The 19,981-nt window shown below is 42.0% G+C and overlaps 1 protein-coding gene across 1 annotated transcript in view; it reads right to left on the reverse strand.

Annotated features, from left to right (window-relative positions):
• LOC126281538 (RNA polymerase II elongation factor Ell-like) overlaps positions 1–19,981 on the reverse strand; it is a 284,770-nt gene that overhangs the window by 118,314 nt on the left and 146,475 nt on the right. The window contains exon 2 of the mRNA XM_049980591.1: positions 7,740–7,787. Within this exon, the coding sequence (XP_049836548.1) occupies positions 7,740–7,787 (48 nt within the window). The remainder of the gene's footprint in view (positions 1–7,739; positions 7,788–19,981) is intronic.

Here is a 19,981-nt window from a genome sequence, read left to right on the forward strand (position 1 = left end):
CTTCAGGCCGACCGAGAGGTAAGCATCCCGCACTTTCTCCGAGCCGCAGCCACCTCCAGCACTCTAATATTAGTATTCATCAATCGTTTCACTGCCGTGGGATGGTATCACAAACCGCATGTCTGCCTGGGGGGTGGGGGGGTGGAGGGGGGGGGGGGGGATTTGCAGGGATTTGACAAAAATAAGGAAACACAGCAACAAATGTTTCAACATAAATGCAGAAGCTAGCCATGTCTGTAGGTTGCACTCTATTTGACCACGAACGGCATCCGTAAACGTTAAGTGTCAGAAGTTGTGAGTGCATTATATAGGAGCTAAGTGAATTCGAATGCGGCCAAACTGTTGATACTTGGAACTCCTAACAATTTGAGCACCTTGGTTACGGAAGCACCTACCATGCAAGAGACACCGTATCCAAGATTTACACCGCACACTGGGAAAGCGAAAAAACAACACCCATTAAGGCAAAAAGTAGGTGAAAGCGAGTGTTCAGTGATCACGACAGACTGTCACCGAAGATGATTGTAACGAGGGCGACCGCCACCGTGGAACTGAATGTCGCACTTTCGAACTCTGTTAGCCCCATAGGAGCTCCAGAAACAGAACGGCACGGCGAGCTGGAATTCCAAAATTAATCATCAATGACGCAATTGCGCGTAACAGGAGAAGGTGGTGCCGAAATCACAAAACCTGAACTATGAAGCAGTGGAAGAATATCATTTGGTTAGGTGAATCTTGTTTTCCAATGTTTCCAACTTCTGGTCGAGTTTACGTTCCAAGAGTGAAAGAACGCGGAGGTTCGGTGACCATTTGGAAGCCATAATGTGTTGTTCCACGGGTCCCATGATTACTTTGCAAGGTCGCATTACTGCCACGGATTATACCACTATTTTGGCTTATCAAGTTCATCCCATGGTATAATGTTTGTTCCCCAGTGGTGATGCTGTGTTCCAAGACGACAAAGCCTCTGTTTCATACAGTTCCCATCGTCCAGGGCTAGTTTTGTGAGCATCTCTCCTGGCCATCAGCCACCATATCATAATATTACTGAGCCGTTGTGTTCTACTTTGAAGAGAAGGGCGCGTGATCGCTATCTACATCACTCACTCATCTGAACTTCATACTAATTTGCTGGGAGAATGATGTAGGGTTCCCCTAATATTGCAGAAGAATGGTTTAAGATTCCTTTGAAAACCATACAGGATCTATATTTATCAATTCCGAAATGATTGTAGGCCGTTTTGAGTGTCATTTCATTAGGCAGGGTAACGTGTTTTTGGTGTTTTTATATTTTTGTTAACCCCTTTATATATGTTATAGGCGGGAACAGATTAAGAAACAAAATCAGTAGAAAAACGTATGTCACATTATCAATTTCTAAAAATTATGAACTATTACATCGTCACTCTTAATCCCATTTTTATGTTGAAATGTGGATGAGTTACAACGATACAGCAGCCTTCTAATCACAGTCTTTAATATCACCAGTTACTGGTATTTGTTTCATCACTGTCAGTGTTTGCGCCACTTTTCTTCCAAAGCACACTGTGCTAGCTGCCAACCACGTCATTAGACACGATGACAGAATCTGTTGGTATTGTGACGCTTGAATGAGAATCCACTTACAAACAATGTCGTGCTTATCCTGCCAGGACTGACTGACTTTACAATCCATTTCTAGTTGGCATTGGCTGTAGTGTTATCGCTTATAATGATTATTCGATGTACAGCTAGGTTTATAGCTTTTTCAACCATTGTCTTGCAGCCTGGGGAAAATATATAGGTGCCGTACTCAATAACCATTCCGTAATATGCCGTGCCAATGAGCGAATACAATGAATGTACGAAAAATCCTTGCAGCAACACAATTCGAACTGTTCCCCAGCACAAAGAAATCAATGGTCTTTAATACTGACGATGCGTCATGCTTCAGACTGACTGTCTTCATACTGTACCTACTATTGACAAAGCCTGAGCCTGCGAGGAAGTTGGCATACTAGTGCTTTGCAACGAAATCGGCGAAAGTGATTTACGAAACATACGTGTTCATATATGGATCCATCTTAAAATATTCAAAAAATTAAGACTCCGTCTCTTGTTTACGAACGAATAAGGACACAGCTACGTGACGAATTCTCATGCGCACGATTCTCTCTGTGGCACTCAATCAGGCATTTGAAAATGGACCTGGAGCACGAGCAAGAAAAGGACAAAAAAATTAAGATTAGTTCGCCGAAGCGCTGGAAGTGTCCACGATCCGGCAACAAGAATTCGTTGCTCCATTTTACGAGCGATTGTTTCGGAAGCAGAATCTGAGTGATTTGTAACAATATAACATAGAAACTTTGTCCGTCAACGAACTGTTGAGCTGCGCAACGTCTCTCTCACAGTCCCCAAAGTCGTTAAATATCCATGAGATTTGCCTGGCTTTTCCGATAAATTCAATTTGCCTGTTAATTTCCAATTTTTCAAGCTTTCCAGACAAATAGCCATCACGGTTTTAAAAATTTGCAAATGGAATTGATCCAGAAGGTCTAAATTAATTCTAGGAAATAAGAGCAGCCGAAGCCTGAACGCAGTGCCGCAACGCGCCGCTTCGGACGGTCCACACAGTGTTAGGATAGGTTAGGTAGCGCGCCCTCGCAGCCCAGAACGCCGCTGCCCTCGTGTGACGGGTGGAGCTGACACGAGCGCCTTGGCTGCGGGCCTTGGGCGACGCCGGAAGCGTGATTCACGGGGGCACGCGTTCGGCTCGCCGCAGCACAGCTGACATTTCGCCGCCTGCGCACGGCCGCTGCATTCCGCGGCCCGTTTTACGGGCCACTTCAGACGGATGCCGGGTTGTCTTCTGCAAGCAGCGTCGGTTCCCTAAATCTCCCTGGTCCAAGTCGGACAGTAGTGTTCCTGTGATCACTTCCCACCAAACGGAATGACATCACAAAAATCTGACACCTATGAGAAACGGTACACACACTAACACATTTAAACAGACCATATCCATTACAAATTATCACAGTCCAGATCGTAATAAAATCCAGTATCAACTAAATCTGTTCCATATCTAGAAAACGAACTTGTCTGAAGATCTTTGTTAGTCAGCCGAAAGCCACTATCTAGTTTCCTTTGCATTGCATTCTAACGTAATGAAGACTATTAAAATTTCCAATATGTGAGACAAACTGCTGTGTCTCCTATACTAGACGGTGTCGGGTTGTGCATATCACATTTAACTTATGTGGCTTTTGGAATCCGAACAACACAATTTACTCTCTGGAAGTGCGTAAAATACTCTCTCTTCGTGCTAATAAGCTGGGTTTCGTTGTTTTCAAAGTTTTGTTCCTCGTACTCACCACATCGGTACCGGAAACGGTTTTTTCACGGCTTGCAGGCTGATCAAGCCTTTTTGCTTGCATGCCAGAAAAGGAGCTTGTGTATCCAATCTCCCCCTCCCCATATAAACAGTATTCCATTTGGCCTTCTCAAGCCTCAAAATGATGAGCACAAGCGGTGCTGGACTTCCTCATCCAACAAAAATCTGATAGTGTCACCGGGAATAGACCCCGAAATCTCTTCGAAAGTAAACACTGACCGTAACGACTATACCATAAAGGTGTGGATAATTTAAGGCTCCTGCCGGCATTCTATTTTACTTACCACTTAAAAATTAAGTACATCCGCTCGAACAACTAAAACCAAATATTTTTTTTTTTTTTTTAAATACAGAGATGTGTGTGTTCTACCATCGACCAAGGTTATTTACCTTTGGACCTCTAATTATTTACCATCGCTGAAGAAGCAATACCTTGTAGCCGAAAACTCTGACAACCAGATTCACAGGAGTCCAAAACGCACTTTACTCGTATCTGAGAAACTAACAGTGCGCTTGGAACAATGTACAGCACGTTAACGCGGGCACCCCTTGACGAGTTAAATTTCCCAAAATAGAAGTTGCTGTGTTGTCACACCTTGTTCCCTTACTTGCCACAGACGTGAAAACGTAGAGGTACAATGAACTGACTCAAATATAGGATGAAACAGCTCGTAGCAAGAAACTGGATAACATAATCATTGTGTCTTCTGATAATGAACTCATCCAGCGCGTACACGCCTAAAAATTGCTTAGAATATCAACACGTTTCCCTTATCAGGTGTTCATGTTATACCAATCCTCTGGTCGTCCTGTATCACTTTTTACCAAGAGGTCACTCTTTGAGCTCAGTTTTGCAATACGTCCCCGCTAATTATCTTAGATATTTTAAGAATTTTATCACTTCACAGTTTCACCTTCCTACTAATTCCATTCCCAAGCTCATGAATACCAGTCGCATCATCCACTACACTGATCTTTTTGTAAGAGTCATTTCACATACTTTTGTATTGCTCTCATTTTTATTTTTTATCTGGCCAATACATTTTTAAAATGATTCACTCGTCCATCGCAGTTCAATTGCATGAAGCCTTTTATCCCGTGATTTCCGCACTGTCTACGCATAATTTCTGTGCAACACTGTACTACAAGAGATTTAAGAGATCCGTCCTCGGTTCTATGCCAATATTTGGTATCAGAAGACGTATTTTTTTAAAAGAAACGTAATTCTCTTGCATGAAACTGCTGTTAATGTTCTCCTTTGTTCTCCTCTGCATAATTCCCTGCTACAAGTTAGGTAGCGTATTTAGTTCAATTCTGCCACGTCTTGCCCAACATCAGCCAGTAGCAGTCAGGGAATCAATCATTTGTTAATTATGAACACTACCGTCTTTATCTTCTTTATCCATAATATTTATTTTGTTAAAACAGACTACCCGTTGTATTCAGTACTCCAGTATCAAATGTTTCTGCCAGGCTTCAGAGAGAGGGAATATTGCATTGCTATCCCACTTCTCACAGCAGCTCACAGACGGAATCAAGAGGTTGGGCAGGAAGTTCTTGTTGAACACATCGGACAGAAACATTGCCGTCAGTGAACACATGTTACATTTGCATCCGCATTAGGAAACTAATGTCGCCTTGACACGAATTCGTGCGCGAGCGTAGACAGGACACAATTTGTTGGAAGGACCGGGCGGTAAGACAGACAACCACAGTCAGTCCGCTTCTCTTTTTCCAGGGCCGGCGCCAGCGGTTGCGCTTTGGTACCGCCTTATTATTGCAGTTTCCCCACTGTGGCGCTAATGAGAAGCTCTGCGGAAGGCCAGCCACCTGCAGAACAACGGGACTGTGCTCCTCTAGCAGGAGCAATCAGGCAGGTAGAACGGGAAACTGTACGACAAATGTTACAGGCTGACCAATGGCGAAGTCGTCGTAGCTTTGTACTATGTAAGTTTGGCATAGGTTTCATTAATGTTACAGGCGAGGCAATTCTGTCTTGGATGCAACTCAAGTTTTGATCACGGTGATAAGCGCGGTTCAATTTTACTTGTATAGTAGAAAGAAGTAATCGTACAGAACCGAGAATCCAGTAAAAAGTGCGAAAAAGATGTAAGCCAGGTAAATCTTTCACTTCGTGGTTATACGGCAACACGAGTCTTATTCTTTCTTAGGAGAGAGAGAATATGAGCAAGAAGGGTGTTCTTGATATTGACTTTTGTTTTGTACTTTTATAATGTGTGTTTCTCAGTATATGCAGAGTCTCTCGTAGGTATATCGCTCACGCTGATTTTGCAACTGTACTGACAAAGAAACTGTGACCATTCAGAACGGGAATCGTGCAGATTGGTTATTCTTTTACTCTCGCGTAAGGAAGTGAATTAATCGTTTCTAAGCCTACATTATATTTAAATTTCGCATGTTACCGCTAAATCGTACTACGAACTAGTGCAGGCCTTAATTGTCGGAAGATAATTTTATTAAGAATTTAACCATATGGTGGAAAGCCCATTAAAGTAGAGAATACTAGTAACTGGTTATTTGAAAAAAAAAAAAGACTAATTTCTGCTGAGTTCATAAATTTTAAAACAAGTGCGATTCAGAGTTTAACTAAGATACCACACTGCGGATCATAAGCGTTTCCATAATAGGGCAAAACTTTTAAAAGCGAAATAGAAAAGCTATTTCAGTTTTTCAAGGAAACGGTGGGACAAAGTACAGGCGTTCGAACGACAAAAATGGTTAGGAAACATCAAGTGTCAATCTAGCAAGGTAACGAAAAACTTTCTATTTATTTATTTATTTTTTAAATATCGTCGCTTGCGAAATTTGCCTTCTTTTCTGACTGGCATGTATTGCACGGAACTACTATTGTCGGATACAGGTGGACAGACGGATGGTAACTGAATCCCCACTAGTGGCAACAGGTGCACGCTTAAAATGTGCCTGTAGTGTTTCATGCACTCAAAGTAAAGCGGAAAATTTTGTGAATTGCCAAAAGGGTCCACAGTCAGCCATTTACAATATGCGCTCGTATCTCTCTTGTTATGAACCAGTGCATCTAAGACCGCACTCAATCTTGTCCTGAAGCGATCGCACGCACACTTAAAACAGCGCTGTCCATATTCACGAATGCTGCTTCGATAGTGGTGCGTAGGTGCGACATTAGGGTGCCTTCTCTTATTGCTAACTCTTTCGACAACGCTGCAAACATAGTAGTCGAGGGCTATTCGGGGGCCAGAACTCCTTTGACGAGAACATGTCATGACATTCAGTACTGACGCCAATTTCCACAGCGATTGCCCCGGGTCCTCCGAAATCAGCGCCTGAACCTTTCCGATGACTGCCGCAGTTCCTGACACGCGTTTCCTCGAATAACGTTTTCTTGACGGGTTACCGGAACCTTACTCAGACTTCTCCGACGCATTATATTTGGCCACAATATCGGAAACAGCTGATCCGGGTACCCTGATTTACGTGCAGCGCCACATATACATATATACGGAGGTGTCATTGCGGCTAAACGGGGCTACATGGAGTAAGATACCACTGCTTGTATGTGAAATGATTTTCATTTTCTTTTTGTTTTAATACATTTTCTTAAAGTTTCATTTGTCCGGATTTAAGAGCTATCATCGGCTCCAAAAAACATCTAGGCTATGCACTTGCGTAACTGAAATAGTAGTTCTCTGATACGTGTGTACTGCTCCACCACTAACAGTAGCTCTGTATACTGAACTGTATATTTAACCTCTTACGCGTTTGTGTTTTTTGGACCCGATAATGGTCTGATCTTAGAGCGATCGTCTCTCTAATAAAATATACAGTTACAACTGTTTATTGCATAAAGCATGTCTTAAAATTCATTAATGCTAAATACTACCACCCTGGTAAGAAAGATCTTTAATTCTTTCCACGACACCATTACCAGAACAGATGTCCAGCTCAGACAGTGAATACCCTTTTAAGTACCGAACACTGCAAAATGTCTGAAGAGCGGAACTCACGACTCACTCCTTTGTAAAATACAAACGTAGTGCAACTGTAACAAAGGTATTTAAAGAGTTGCATATCTTGCCTTCCGGTAAAAATGATCTTCGCTTAACTATGTACGAAGTCATTAAGCTGACAGCCAAAATATTAGGATGCGAGATTACACAGGTCAGTAAGCCCGAAGAAAAAAAAACTATCTGAAACTTCACTATGTTACTTCTTAGATCAAGAGGATGTTAGCAGTATTCACCACTGCGATTCACAGGGACATCTCCACATAATATTATGCAAAGCCAACTTCCTAGCTCATTACAATGGGAAACTAATGTACATGAATTATCACAAAAATAAGCAGTTTTAATTTTCAGTATTTACTCACCCCCTCGTTGCCTAGGAACTGGATAGTAGGTGATCTGGTGAACTTGCTCTGAAAAAAATAAAAGCAAAATGTTAGATTCCCAGACTCTCAATGAAATTTTATTTACACACAAAAAATAACCAGTGCTCAGAGCCAAGCACCAAAATTTGCAATCATGCGCCAATAAACATTAACACTACTGTTCCAAAATGTGACGCAGCTTGTTGAACGGTCAGCTGAATTATACAGTGGAAGCTTAAATCGTGGCACTGTAAGAAAGCGTTTGTAACCAGAACTCCAACATTATCGGAGCCTTACCGGGTATGAAGGAACTGCATCATTTCTCAAAATAAGTTAATTATTTTCTGAAGAGTAAAACACATTAAATGCAATACGGGCAATGACAAGACATGCAAAGACAAGACCGACTATTTCTCATTTCACGACATGAAATGAATACTTTGTGAGAAATTCTTTCCTTGTAAGCTACAATCTTGAGGCAACATGCCACAGATATATATTTACAGACTTTAAAGACCGTTTGAGATTACAGACACGGGTTGCTTATCAATATATTAAAAACGGATAATAAAATGGACGAGTGGAGGCCAGCATGCTAACACGCACGTTCACTCCCTTTCTTTACACTTAAACTATAATGTGGTAATGAAACAAAATACTCAATACAAGGAGAATTGGTTGAAGAAAGTGCTACGTGTGGCTGGCTGACCATAATTTAAACAGTCGAAGGGCCAGCCACTGTGAGAGCAGGCAAATACTGGATAATTCTAAACACGCATGCTGAAAGTCCTGAAATAAATAAAAAAGTCCTAATTAAAAAATATACGACGTATGATCAAAGAGTAATGCGAATTTTTGTTTTTCTTAAAGAACTTTTCTATATTCTTGATCAACAACTTTGTCCACTTCAAAGTAATCCCCCTAGGATAGACTACATTTGTCAGTCCTTTTTCCCATCTTGCAAGCACTTCTGGAACTCACTTTTCGTTATGGTGCTCAGCTCTTTCAGCGAGTCTGTTTTTATCTCGTCCATGGTGGCAAAACGACATCCTCTGTTGATTCTCTTCACCCTCGGGAACAGAACGAAATTTGGAAGGGGGGGGGGGGGGGGGCATGTACGACGAATACTGTGGCTGAAAAAAAAAATCACGAACGACCACTGAGGTGTGAGCGAAAGCGTTGTTTTCAGTCCAGAGACTGGTGACCATTAGTTATTTTGCTCCCCAAATAGCAAAACTCCTTTACTACTTTAAGTGTCTCATTTTCTAATCTAATTACCTCAGCATCACCTGATTTAGTTAGACTACATTCCATTATCCTAGTTTTGCTTTTTTTATGTTTATCTTGTAGCCTCCTTTCAAGACACTGTCCATTTCATTCAATTGCTCTTCCAAGTCCCTTGCTGTCTCTGACAGAATGACAACGTCATCGGCAAACCTCAAAGTTTTTATTTCTTCTCCATGGATTTTAATTGTTACTCCGAATTTTTCTTTTGTTTCCTTTACCGCTTCCTCAATGTATAGATTGAATAACATCAGGGATAGGCTACAACCCATTCTCACTCCCCTCCCACCCACTGCTTCTCTTTCATGCCCCTGAACTCTTACCACTGCCACCTGGTTTCTGTACAAGTTGTAAATAATTCTTCGCTCCCTGTATTTGAGCCCTGCCACCTTCAGAATTTGAAAGAGAGTATTCCAAATAACATTGTCAAAAGCTTTCTCTAAGTCTACAAATGATAGAAACGTATGTTTGCCTTTCCTTAATCTTTCTTCTAAGGTAAGTTGTAAGGTCCGTATTGCCTCACGTGTTCCAACATTTCTACGGAATCCAAACTGATTTTCCCCGAGGTCGGTTTCTACTAGTTTTTCCATTCGTCTGTGAAGAATTCGTGTTAGTATTTTGCAGCCATGGCTTATTAATAAACAGATAGTTCGGTAATTTTTCACATCTGTCAACATCTGTTTTTTTGGGATTGGAGTTATTATATTCTTCTTGAAGTCTGAAGGTATTTTGTGTCTCGTACATCTTGCTCACCAGATGGTACAGTTTTGTCAGGACTGGCTCTCGCAAGGCTATCAGTAGTTCTACCGGAATGTTGTCCACTCCCTAGTTATGCAATTTCCACGATTGGTTTTGAAACACTTTTGGTTGCTTCAAGCAAACGGCGCATAACTTCCGCGCAACATTCCTTATTGCCCGTACGACCATAAGGCAGGCAATCACGACGCACTATCCCACTATAACCTAAGAAAACAGCGAGAAAAATCACCACACGTGATCTAACTTGGGTAATTCTTTTCGGTCTTGTCTCTTCAGGCAGTGTCCATTGGGGTAATTGGAACATCGTTTCGATGCCATAGCCGTATACTGAAGTGTCGTCACTTGTTATAACCTCGTTTAGAAGTTCTGGATCGTTGTCGACTCAGCAATTTCTGAGCGATGTCAAAGCGACGTTGTTTTGGTCGAAATTCAGTAATTTCGAAATAACCTTTGCTGCTACACGTTTAATGCCAGAAGCATCCGAATAAGTGCTTGCTATTAACGTAAGAATATGCCAACTTCACCAGCAGCCACTCTGACAGTGAATTAGAGATTTTCCAGAACCGTTCTCTTCACTTCTTTACATTGTCGTCCGTAATTGATGCGCCTGAGCGTCCCGGGCGGTCGTCGTTTTCAGTGTTTCCTCAGTCCTATTCGAAACGTTTATACCACTCGTAACTCTTCTCTTACTCATAGTATATTCGCCAAAGGTCACAATCAACATTTCAAGTGCGGTCCTGCACTTTATTCCATTCTCCAAGCAAAATATACATTTTTAATGGAGTTTTTTCGAAAGTAAAAACTCGCCGAGCACTCGAAAACATGTATAACCTTTTCGACTGTCAACAATGAACTAAATATTCCGAACAACAGAAAATGCAAAACATTATGAAAATGCTTACCACAAAGATAATTTTGAAAATCGGATGTATAAAGCCCACAAAAGTACCCTTATTTTTTTTTATCATACCTCGTATATTAAAAGAAGTGGACACACCCTCAAATAACAAAACTGGTTCAGATAATCGTGACTGGCTTTGTCACGGACTGTAAGGATAAACCACCCACTTCATACATATTAAAATAACCTACCCAACATTTCGCTCACGAGTCACAACACAAAACCTTGAAACGTTTTCCATACTCACCTCACTGGTATTCAGAACTGTGGAGAAAAAAACTGTTGGAGCATCTAACAGAAGGGGTTGCTATAAACGACCAAGACCTCATTTAACTACGCCGCTGGCCCCAAAGATGCACAATAATTGCAACACCACTTCACTGCGAGTAAGGATGTATGTGCAACCAGCGCCCTATCTCGCCTTCGCACGGGTAGCACTTTTAGTATCTACTTGCCTGGTGTTGCGGTAGTAAACTATACACGCAACCCTTACTCGTGAAGTTAATCTACCAGTGAAAACCGCATCTAAATCCTTACAGTAGTTCCTGAGATTAGCCTTCGCATACAGAGAACAATGCAGTGACTTTATGTATGTATCAAGCACCGCTAATTGGCCCACGTCTGCAGTAAAAGGCGATACAACACACTACAGGGGCTCCCCCCACCAGAGGCGACGTGTGCGCGTGCGGAGTAAACATGTTGCTTTTCCGGAGACACACAGGCTGGACGCGTGACCTTGCTTCCTTCGCGCAGACGTGCCGCCTTCCACGCAACACAAGCTCCCCCACCATTGCCAGCTCACCGACTACTTTCTAACCCGCGTTACTACTCATGCTCTCTCCAGTCTATCAACACTGCTCATTATAGAGCACGTTTCCCAAAACTTGGCACCGGAAGTAAAGTGGTAGTCTCGAGCTTCACTGTAATATGATCTGCGCCTCATCGCTGGCCAAACTAAACAGCACAATGAAACTCCCTGGCAGATTTAAAAAAACAGCACAATGCTTCAGCCGTATCTGCTGCGCTATCACATTAAGTTCCCAGTAAGTTCACATCTTTCCTTATCCCAACGTGCCTTATGCACATCAACCGTTCTCACGTCTATGCAATTAAAAGTAGACACACACTTACTGCTTTCCCTTGGTGACTTCAAGTTTTTTATTTTAAATTCAAGCCGCCACACACTTAAGTCCATACTGATGTTTCGCCTCCTGCTGCCGGAGAGAGATGGTCGGATTATCTGGCGTTCACTGCTTAAGAAAACTAATAGTCAACTGTCTGTCCGTAGCCGCGCAACGGTCCTAATGTCGTGACGTCATCCGACCGTTGTCGAAGAATGCCGTTAGAGCGGACGTCTTCCTTGGTATTCATTCCTTGGTATTCGTTCCGCTGTTAAATCAGCGCTACCGGCACTTGCTTTATTGAAGTCCACATCCCATAATTCGATTAACATGATCCCCCAACGTATTGTCAAAGTTATTTCTCGCACTTTTTAAATTCTGTAACTTCTATATATTCCAGCGTAACAGTGATTAGACCTTCACCTTTGGTTCGGAGGATTTCAAACTGCCAACATTCTGTCTTCGGGTTGATGCAAATGGAGCCATCCTGTCAGATAATCTACTATTAGCGTTCCCCTTACGTGACCCACGAATGGTGTGTATAATTTATTACGATCTTTCTTCGAACTTCAATAAGGTCAGACAACACTTTCATCATTGATTTTCTTGACGAGAAAATGCTGGGAAAGAAAGACGACGACTTTTGAGTGTGCCTATCGCAAGCACTAAATATTTTTCCTCTTGCAGGTAAATACTAGGAATTCGGTCACATAAATGTTCTTGGTTTACTAGAGTTAATTTTCATGTTGATATCACCACCACATTTGGCATTTGCTTTTACACAGAGAACACACATGAAATAATATCGAAGTATCTGTTACATTCCACATGACTGTTGGCGAAAACATCCCCCGTATTGTTTAGTAAACAATGGTGCTACTCAGCACAAACAAGAGCTATTCCAATACACTATATGATCAAAATTATCCGGACACCTATTAGTCGGTATTAATATTGGGTATGTCCACACTTTGGTTTTATGACGCCTGTAACTCTGCTAGGGTCACTTTCACTGAGGTGTCCAAATGTCTTTGGAGGAATGGCATTATTCTTTCTGAAGAGCTGAAGGCAGAGAAGGTGGTAACGGTCGCCGGGTTCTGGAGCGAAGTCGATGTTTCAGCTCATTCCAAAGATGATCCACAGGGTTCAAGTGGAGACTATGGACAGACAAAGCCATTTAAGCAACTCACTGTGCAGAAACATTTGCTTCACAGATGCTGCTTTATGGCAAGGTGCACTTTCATGGCAATAGAATCGTCTCCAAACTGTTCCTCTACTGCAAGAGGTAGACAGTACTGTGAAATATCTTCTATCCTTCCGTATTTAGCGTTTCCTTATGAACAACGAAGGGACCACACCAACAGTTTAAGTCACAGTTCGGAAAATCTCGGGTTCTGTTCGACCTTTTGATCGGCCTGCCAAGTAATGACTCTTTTATACTATCAGAACGACCTGCCTTAGCGTTCTTAATGCAGTATTGAGTTTAATAATAAAAATAACTGTGGAACAGGGGCTGAAATATCTTTTAGGGTGCAGGTCATTCGTAATAACGGCAATTAATAAATGAGAGATTTCTATTACGATTCTGTTCTATTTTGGAGCTTTCGCTCCTCCCGCTATCTAGTGACGTCTGATGGTACTATTTACATGTCGGATCTTGCCGCTGTAATTCATTCTCGCTATTAAAAACAGGTTTGTTCGGAGTTTGATTCTTGATTTATTTTCATAATTGTTTTATCTGAATGTTACCGTCTTTAAAATTGATTAAAATCTGATAACGTTTTTATCTGTTATTCTAATGTATGTTCAGGGATTGAATTGCTCATCTGAAACCTACTCGGCAAGCCACTGAAATGTTATACTGGGTTCAGTTATGTGTTACTTTTTTAGAGGACGTCTTTGTCTTTGTTATCTTTATGGGAATATCAGCACAAATCCTTACATATCGGCACTGTATGCGAAACTGTATTGCAAATTTGTTCGAACGCAGTAGAAATCAATAGTTTTCTCCGGTGTTGCATGAAATTATCGGGATTTTTAATTTTAAGCAAAGCCATAGCTTATTGTTGAGGCTAGTTCGTAGTTCTTGCATGTCTCTTGCACTCCCTCCGTGCGAATCAAATGTCATGTGGTTGTTCGAATAAGCTCGATACTGTAGCGAGCTCTGCCATGTTACCAGGAAATCGAGCCCCTTCGAACGCGAGTATCGTTTAACCAGCACTAGGTAACGGTCTCCAAACATTCGCCAAAGCCAAAGCCTTCCTCCGTATTGCTACTGTGTGTAGTGTGATTGATCACTCCAAATTACCAGTTTCCAGTCATCCGCTGTACAGTGATGCCTCTTCCGCAACACGTCAAACATCGCTTAGCACTGCGTACAGAAATGTGTCTTGGAATAGCTGATCGACCACTGTACCCAACTCTTTCACTCCCTACGCGGTCACTGCGCTATCTGGACTGCTGATAGTATTTTGGAACTCAGGAGTGATTTCTACCGCTGATTTCATGCGATTTTTTTACAATCAGCCATTGTTTGTGTCCGTCAGTTAATTACATCCACCTGGGCTTGGGTTAACTGTGATTGTTCCTTCATGTTTCCACTTCACTAATTAGTAATATTACACTTGAGCAGCTTTAAAAGGATTGAAATGCCTTGATGGATTTGTTACTCAGGTTACATCCAATGGCAAGTCCATATTCGGTATGAGTGAGCTCTGCCTACTGACCATTCTGCTGTTACTGTTTTTCTACCGATAGCACAATACCCGCAGCCAGTACGGCACGGCCTCTTGGGACGTCTAGCGGTCTGAATCTCATTACGTAAGTAGTCTGCAAATGCTAGGCACTTTTCTTCAGTTTACAGTTTCTTTCTTCCCCGTTTTCATTTGTGATACTTGAGAGGGCTTTAGACTTTCGCCCGTGAACTTTATTTCTGAGGCTTTGTGTGTTGGGGTTTTCGGGGACTAGATGATTTTTTTTTTTTTTATTTACCTGCGATTGAGAGATCCCTACCTACTGTGGCAATTCAGTGTCGTATTTCATCAGGACATTGAATCACGACTGCCTTCGACGAGTGACAGCGGTTCGTGCAGAAAATTTGTGTGCTACGAGGAGCTCACGGTTATCATTGTAGGGACTATGCCGGCGCCCTTTGACGGCGGCGCGTGTGCCGCTTGGTGGAGGTTTCTAAGCAGCCTTGTCTCCTCTTTTTCGCGCGGCGGGGTGCCGCTCTCCCGGATGACTTTCCCTGGCCGCTGACCAGACAGCCGGACAGAGCGGGCAAAAGTGTGATGGCCACGAGCTGCTACTGCCGCTGCACAATTAGCGCTTTCGCGCGTGCTTTCCCACCGCCAGGCGCTGTCCTCAAAACGTCTCCCCTCGTTTCTCTTTCAAGAGCGGCACAGCTGCTTCGGTTATCCACCATATCGGAGACTGCATAATTCGTACAAGTTGTTTTGGAATTTCTGACGATTCGCAGAAGAGACCGCGAAGTTGCACTGCAATGGTGGGATTACCTAAAAATGGGGAGATGGGCAGCGTGACCATATTTTACCGACTCGAGTCCACGTTTCGAACCATAAGAGATACTGACGAAACTGCAAGTACCTGAACGGCGAGGAAGTCATCCGACCTCGACACGATAACAAGTACGTTCATTAACAACGCGCGCAAGTTACGTTCCGAATTTTATGGCCATATTTATAGAATTGATAATAAGACACTCAGCAAAAAATACTAGTCATCATTAATCCAAAGTTAAAAATTAGTTGATTAGAGTAAACTAGGGAATTTTACAAAATATGAATATCCTAAAGGAAATCGTGATAAATTGTTTATACTTTACGAAACCAGTAACAAACCACAACTTACGGAGAAACTTAAAAAGAAGGCTACTAAGATTGTCAGATAAGCGAAAAAGAGAGATTTGGCGAGGGTAAGATGGTAAAAACCATCACGCCAACTACTAAGCTTAAACGCAGTCCTTACGAACAAAACGAAGAAATAATAAAAAGCCACATTTTATTCTAACAGAAAAACAGGTGAAGGTGCATGTTTACAAATGTGAACGACGCGTACCTGAAACACACGTAAATAAAATCTGAGGCTATTGGTTTCCGTGTATTGCACCCATGCAGCAGCATACACGAGAAGTTACGCGTTTATAGTTAGCTGTGACTATAAACATCGAATGACTTACAGCTGGTTTGGAAGCACTGGGTGGCAGGACGCTGTGTTTTTTACGAGTACCGACCAATAAATTCTGCGCTTCACGGTGCTCTATGGGGGTGGTAAATGCGATTTGCACAGAGCACAAAGCACTGTCGTGATCTTACTTTTGCTTTTACGTCGCTGCATGCACTGTTGTGAAATGCACCTTCGAGGTTGATGTGCCTTACTGAAAACGCAGTGACTCCCACCATTTTCAGAATTTTCAATGAAGGATAACTTCCAAGATGCGAATGGACGTCAGATGCATCTCCATAATTCTTTCAACAGTCACGAAGAAATTACTTTGAAATAACCCAACCGATTTTTAATTCATCGTGATTTCTCTTCCACACACGGAAGCATGCATACGTTTTACTAAAAACTCTCCTTCAGCAACAAAAACTACATTTTCACCATTCTTGTTTCCTATCCAAGCACTTTAGATGCATGTAATGCTACAGTTCAAAGAAGCTATTAATAGGATTTGTGAAATCCTATAGGAGAGTGACTTAGGAACATCAAAACAAGCATATCAATGAAGAAAAACAACGGATGCATAATGTAGCTTCTACACAGTGAATCTTTTTCTAATGTTAGGCAGTTGGTTCATATTTTTATGAACTTCTGACAGTATCAGAGGAATCCGACGACTCGATGAAACGACGGTTAACAGAAACGGAGTTCCGTGGCACGGCTGTTTCCTTGCTATAGTTTGTGGCCACGTAACAACAAAAAACACTAGACGATAGGTCTGTAACGCGACACAACAATGTATTCGATTCAACAGAGCTGCCTGGGGAATAATTTATTGCAGCTGATCGACAGAGAGAGATGATGAATGCAACTTAGTAGTAGAGAGCTGCTTTTTCGGAAGATAATGCGACAAATGCCGCTTTTTCCAGGGCCTTTTTATGTCACCTTGAACTTCTCCGTGGGAAGCGTTTATGCAATGTACGCTCATTAGTGCCCCATTGAAGCCTGTAATACTTCTCCGATCAGTCACATAAGAACAAGTTGTGATTATCTCTCCGTTTGTGGACATATATTTTGCTTGACATTGAATGTTTAACACTTATCTACGCTGATGCTTTCCAACTGTGACAGTAACAGAAATTACTAGAACGCTGTCGTAAAGGAAGACAGCAGAAATGGTTTTATTTCCCTTGTGAGAATTACTGACTCGTGTTGCTATATACTATTACAGATCCCTATCTCTTTTCAAGCTAAACTGATTCACGTACTTTCCTGCAGAAGGCCTTGGTGCAACTACATGCACTATATGGAGTTTTGACTTCCATTTTCCACTCCGTACGACAACACTTAACTGTCTGCACAGTTAATTAAATCGCTAATTATATTTCTTTTTCCTGATATTTTTGGTTGCGCCCGCTTTTTCGGAGACCAGAGATAACACTTACTGTACAGATAAAGGGTTAACAGTGGCGGCTATCCGAGCGGTACGGTAGTTGTTCACTTCGCTGTGGGAGTAAAATCCTTAGCAGTGAGTTTATTCTAGAGGCTACAAATTCAATGCCACCTTCACTGTTTGTGGTCGAATGGAAACAAAGTCATAGAATGGAGACCCGACTTGGAAAGAAAGTAAAGGTTGTTTTATGGACGACTGCTTGATGTCCTACGAATCTATGTGAATGCTGACGGCATTTCGCCCATACCACGCGTAGTGTCTGCCTAGAATGAATGTAGTATCCAGACGTGATGCTGAGGGTCGTAGTAAAATACAGGGTGATTCAAAAAGAATACCACAACTTTAAAAATGTGTATTTAATGAAAGAAACATAATATAACCTTCTGTTATACATCATTACAAAGAGTATTTAAAAAGGTTTTTTTTTCACTGAAAAACAAGTTCAGAGATGTTCAATATGGCCCCCTCCAGACACTGGAGCAATATCAACCCGATACTCCAACTCATTCAACACTCTCTGTAGCATATCAGGCGTAACGGTTTGGATAGCTGCTGTTATTTCTCGTTTCAAATCATCAATGGTGGCTGGGAGAGGTGGCCGAAACACCATATCCTTAACATACCCCCATAACAAAAAATCGCAGGGGCAAGATCAGGGCTTCTTGGAGGCCAGTGATGAAGTGCTCTGTCACGGGCTGCCTGGCGGCCGATCCATCGCCTCGGGTAATTGACGTTCAGGTAGTTACGGACAGATAAGTGCCAATGTGGTGGCGCTCCATCCTGCTGAAATATGAATTGTGATTCTTGTTCGAGCTGAGGGAACAGCCAATTCTCTAACATCTCCAGATACTGTAGTCCAGTTACAGTAGCACCTTCGAAGAAAAAGGGACTAAAAACTTTATTGGCTGAAATGGCACAGAAAACGTTCACCTTAGGCGAGTCACGTTCATACTGGGTTGTTTCCCGCTGAACAACTGTCGTCGATTCACTTCTGCCGTACTCAATAACACAAAAAGCTTTCTGTTGAGCGGTCGCCATCTTAGCATCAACTGACGCTGACGCCTAGTCAACAGCGTCTCAAGCGAACAAATGTACAACTAAATGAAACTTTATAGCTCCCTTAATTCGCCGACAGATAGTACTTAGCTCTGCCTTTTGTCGTTGCAGAGTTTTAAATTCTTAAAGTTGTGGTATTCTTTTTGAATCACCCTGTATAAGCACACCGTAGGCCACTTTGCTATTGCCTGTATGGTTATGGCATAACGCGAATACGTGTGGAGGGTTATCTACTGTTTACAAGGCGTCTCGCCTTGGCTGGCGCCTCGCCAAAACTTTTATTCCGCGATATTGGTGCTAGACAGATGCGAGCAAAATAACTAGGCACTTTGATCAGTCACTGTGTATTGTTTTATTTGATATTACTAAAACACTGTTCTCCTATTTGAGACATTTCACTGAAGGAATCCCCTGGCTAAAAAATAATCTCGGTATTAATCACAGATCTGTTCTTCCGTGACAGAAATTAAGTGCATTTCAGTTGATCTAGTCTTATGTGGGCACTGTGTGTGATTGCTTTGTATTTCCAAATAAATACATAAATGAATAATAATAAATCTGCAGTTTAAGAAAACAGAGTACGACTAATGACTACGTACACCCTTTGGCAGCACATAGTTCGTGCATTTTTCATTGTTTCTCTTAAAATTCTGGAATGTAGTCTTCTGTTCAGCAGGGTTTCCCTGGTAAATGGGTTAAGTCGATTAGCTGTTAGCATCGAAGTGTGTAGGTACAGAATGAAACCCATCATCATGACAGCTTATTGGGATGGTGGTGCTTCACAGAATTCGAAAAACATTCCAACGATCAAAATCTTGTGTCGTTCACGAATGGTTTCCTTCTGGCGTCAAATGCTTCACACCTTTTTTAAAGAATTAAGTAAGTAATCGTACGTATTTTCACATACGCATTGTCTGGTCACGTCAATTTTCGCAAGACCGTATTCTTTTGTTTGCACTTTTTTCAGTATAGGCCGACTTCCTGTTCATTACACGTATATTAAGAAAATATACCTAACGATGCGCTGCTTGAATAACTCACACGAAAAATGACTACGTACAATTCGAGATCCACCCTAACAAATTCAGCACGACCCACCCTCACACTGTCTGCCGGTACTTCTGCTACTTTTAGGCCCAAGTTAGGGGTCAGAGTCCCAGTCAGACACAAAGTTGCAATCTGCCAGAAACTTCCAAAAAAAAGTGAAAGTTTATCGTCTCATGAGCTACTAGGTCGTTGTACACAGAGCACAAGCTTATCTTGACCATAAATTGAGCGAAAAATTAATCTAAGCACATGGAAACGTAGCTACAAGGCATTCACCGTAATTTATACGGATGTATCACCGAGAACTTAATCCAAATCACAGGGCAGTGTTGAACGCCGCTGCTCCCTAATAAGTCCAACGCCTTCACCAGTCCGCCCTGCAATCATCTGGATATTGGACCTATATCTAGGGATACGGCTATACAGTGAAGTTAGTGAA

This window comes from Schistocerca gregaria, chromosome 7 (assembly GCF_023897955.1).
Source record: "Schistocerca gregaria isolate iqSchGreg1 chromosome 7, iqSchGreg1.2, whole genome shotgun sequence".
NCBI lineage: Eukaryota > Metazoa > Arthropoda > Insecta > Orthoptera > Acrididae > Schistocerca > Schistocerca gregaria.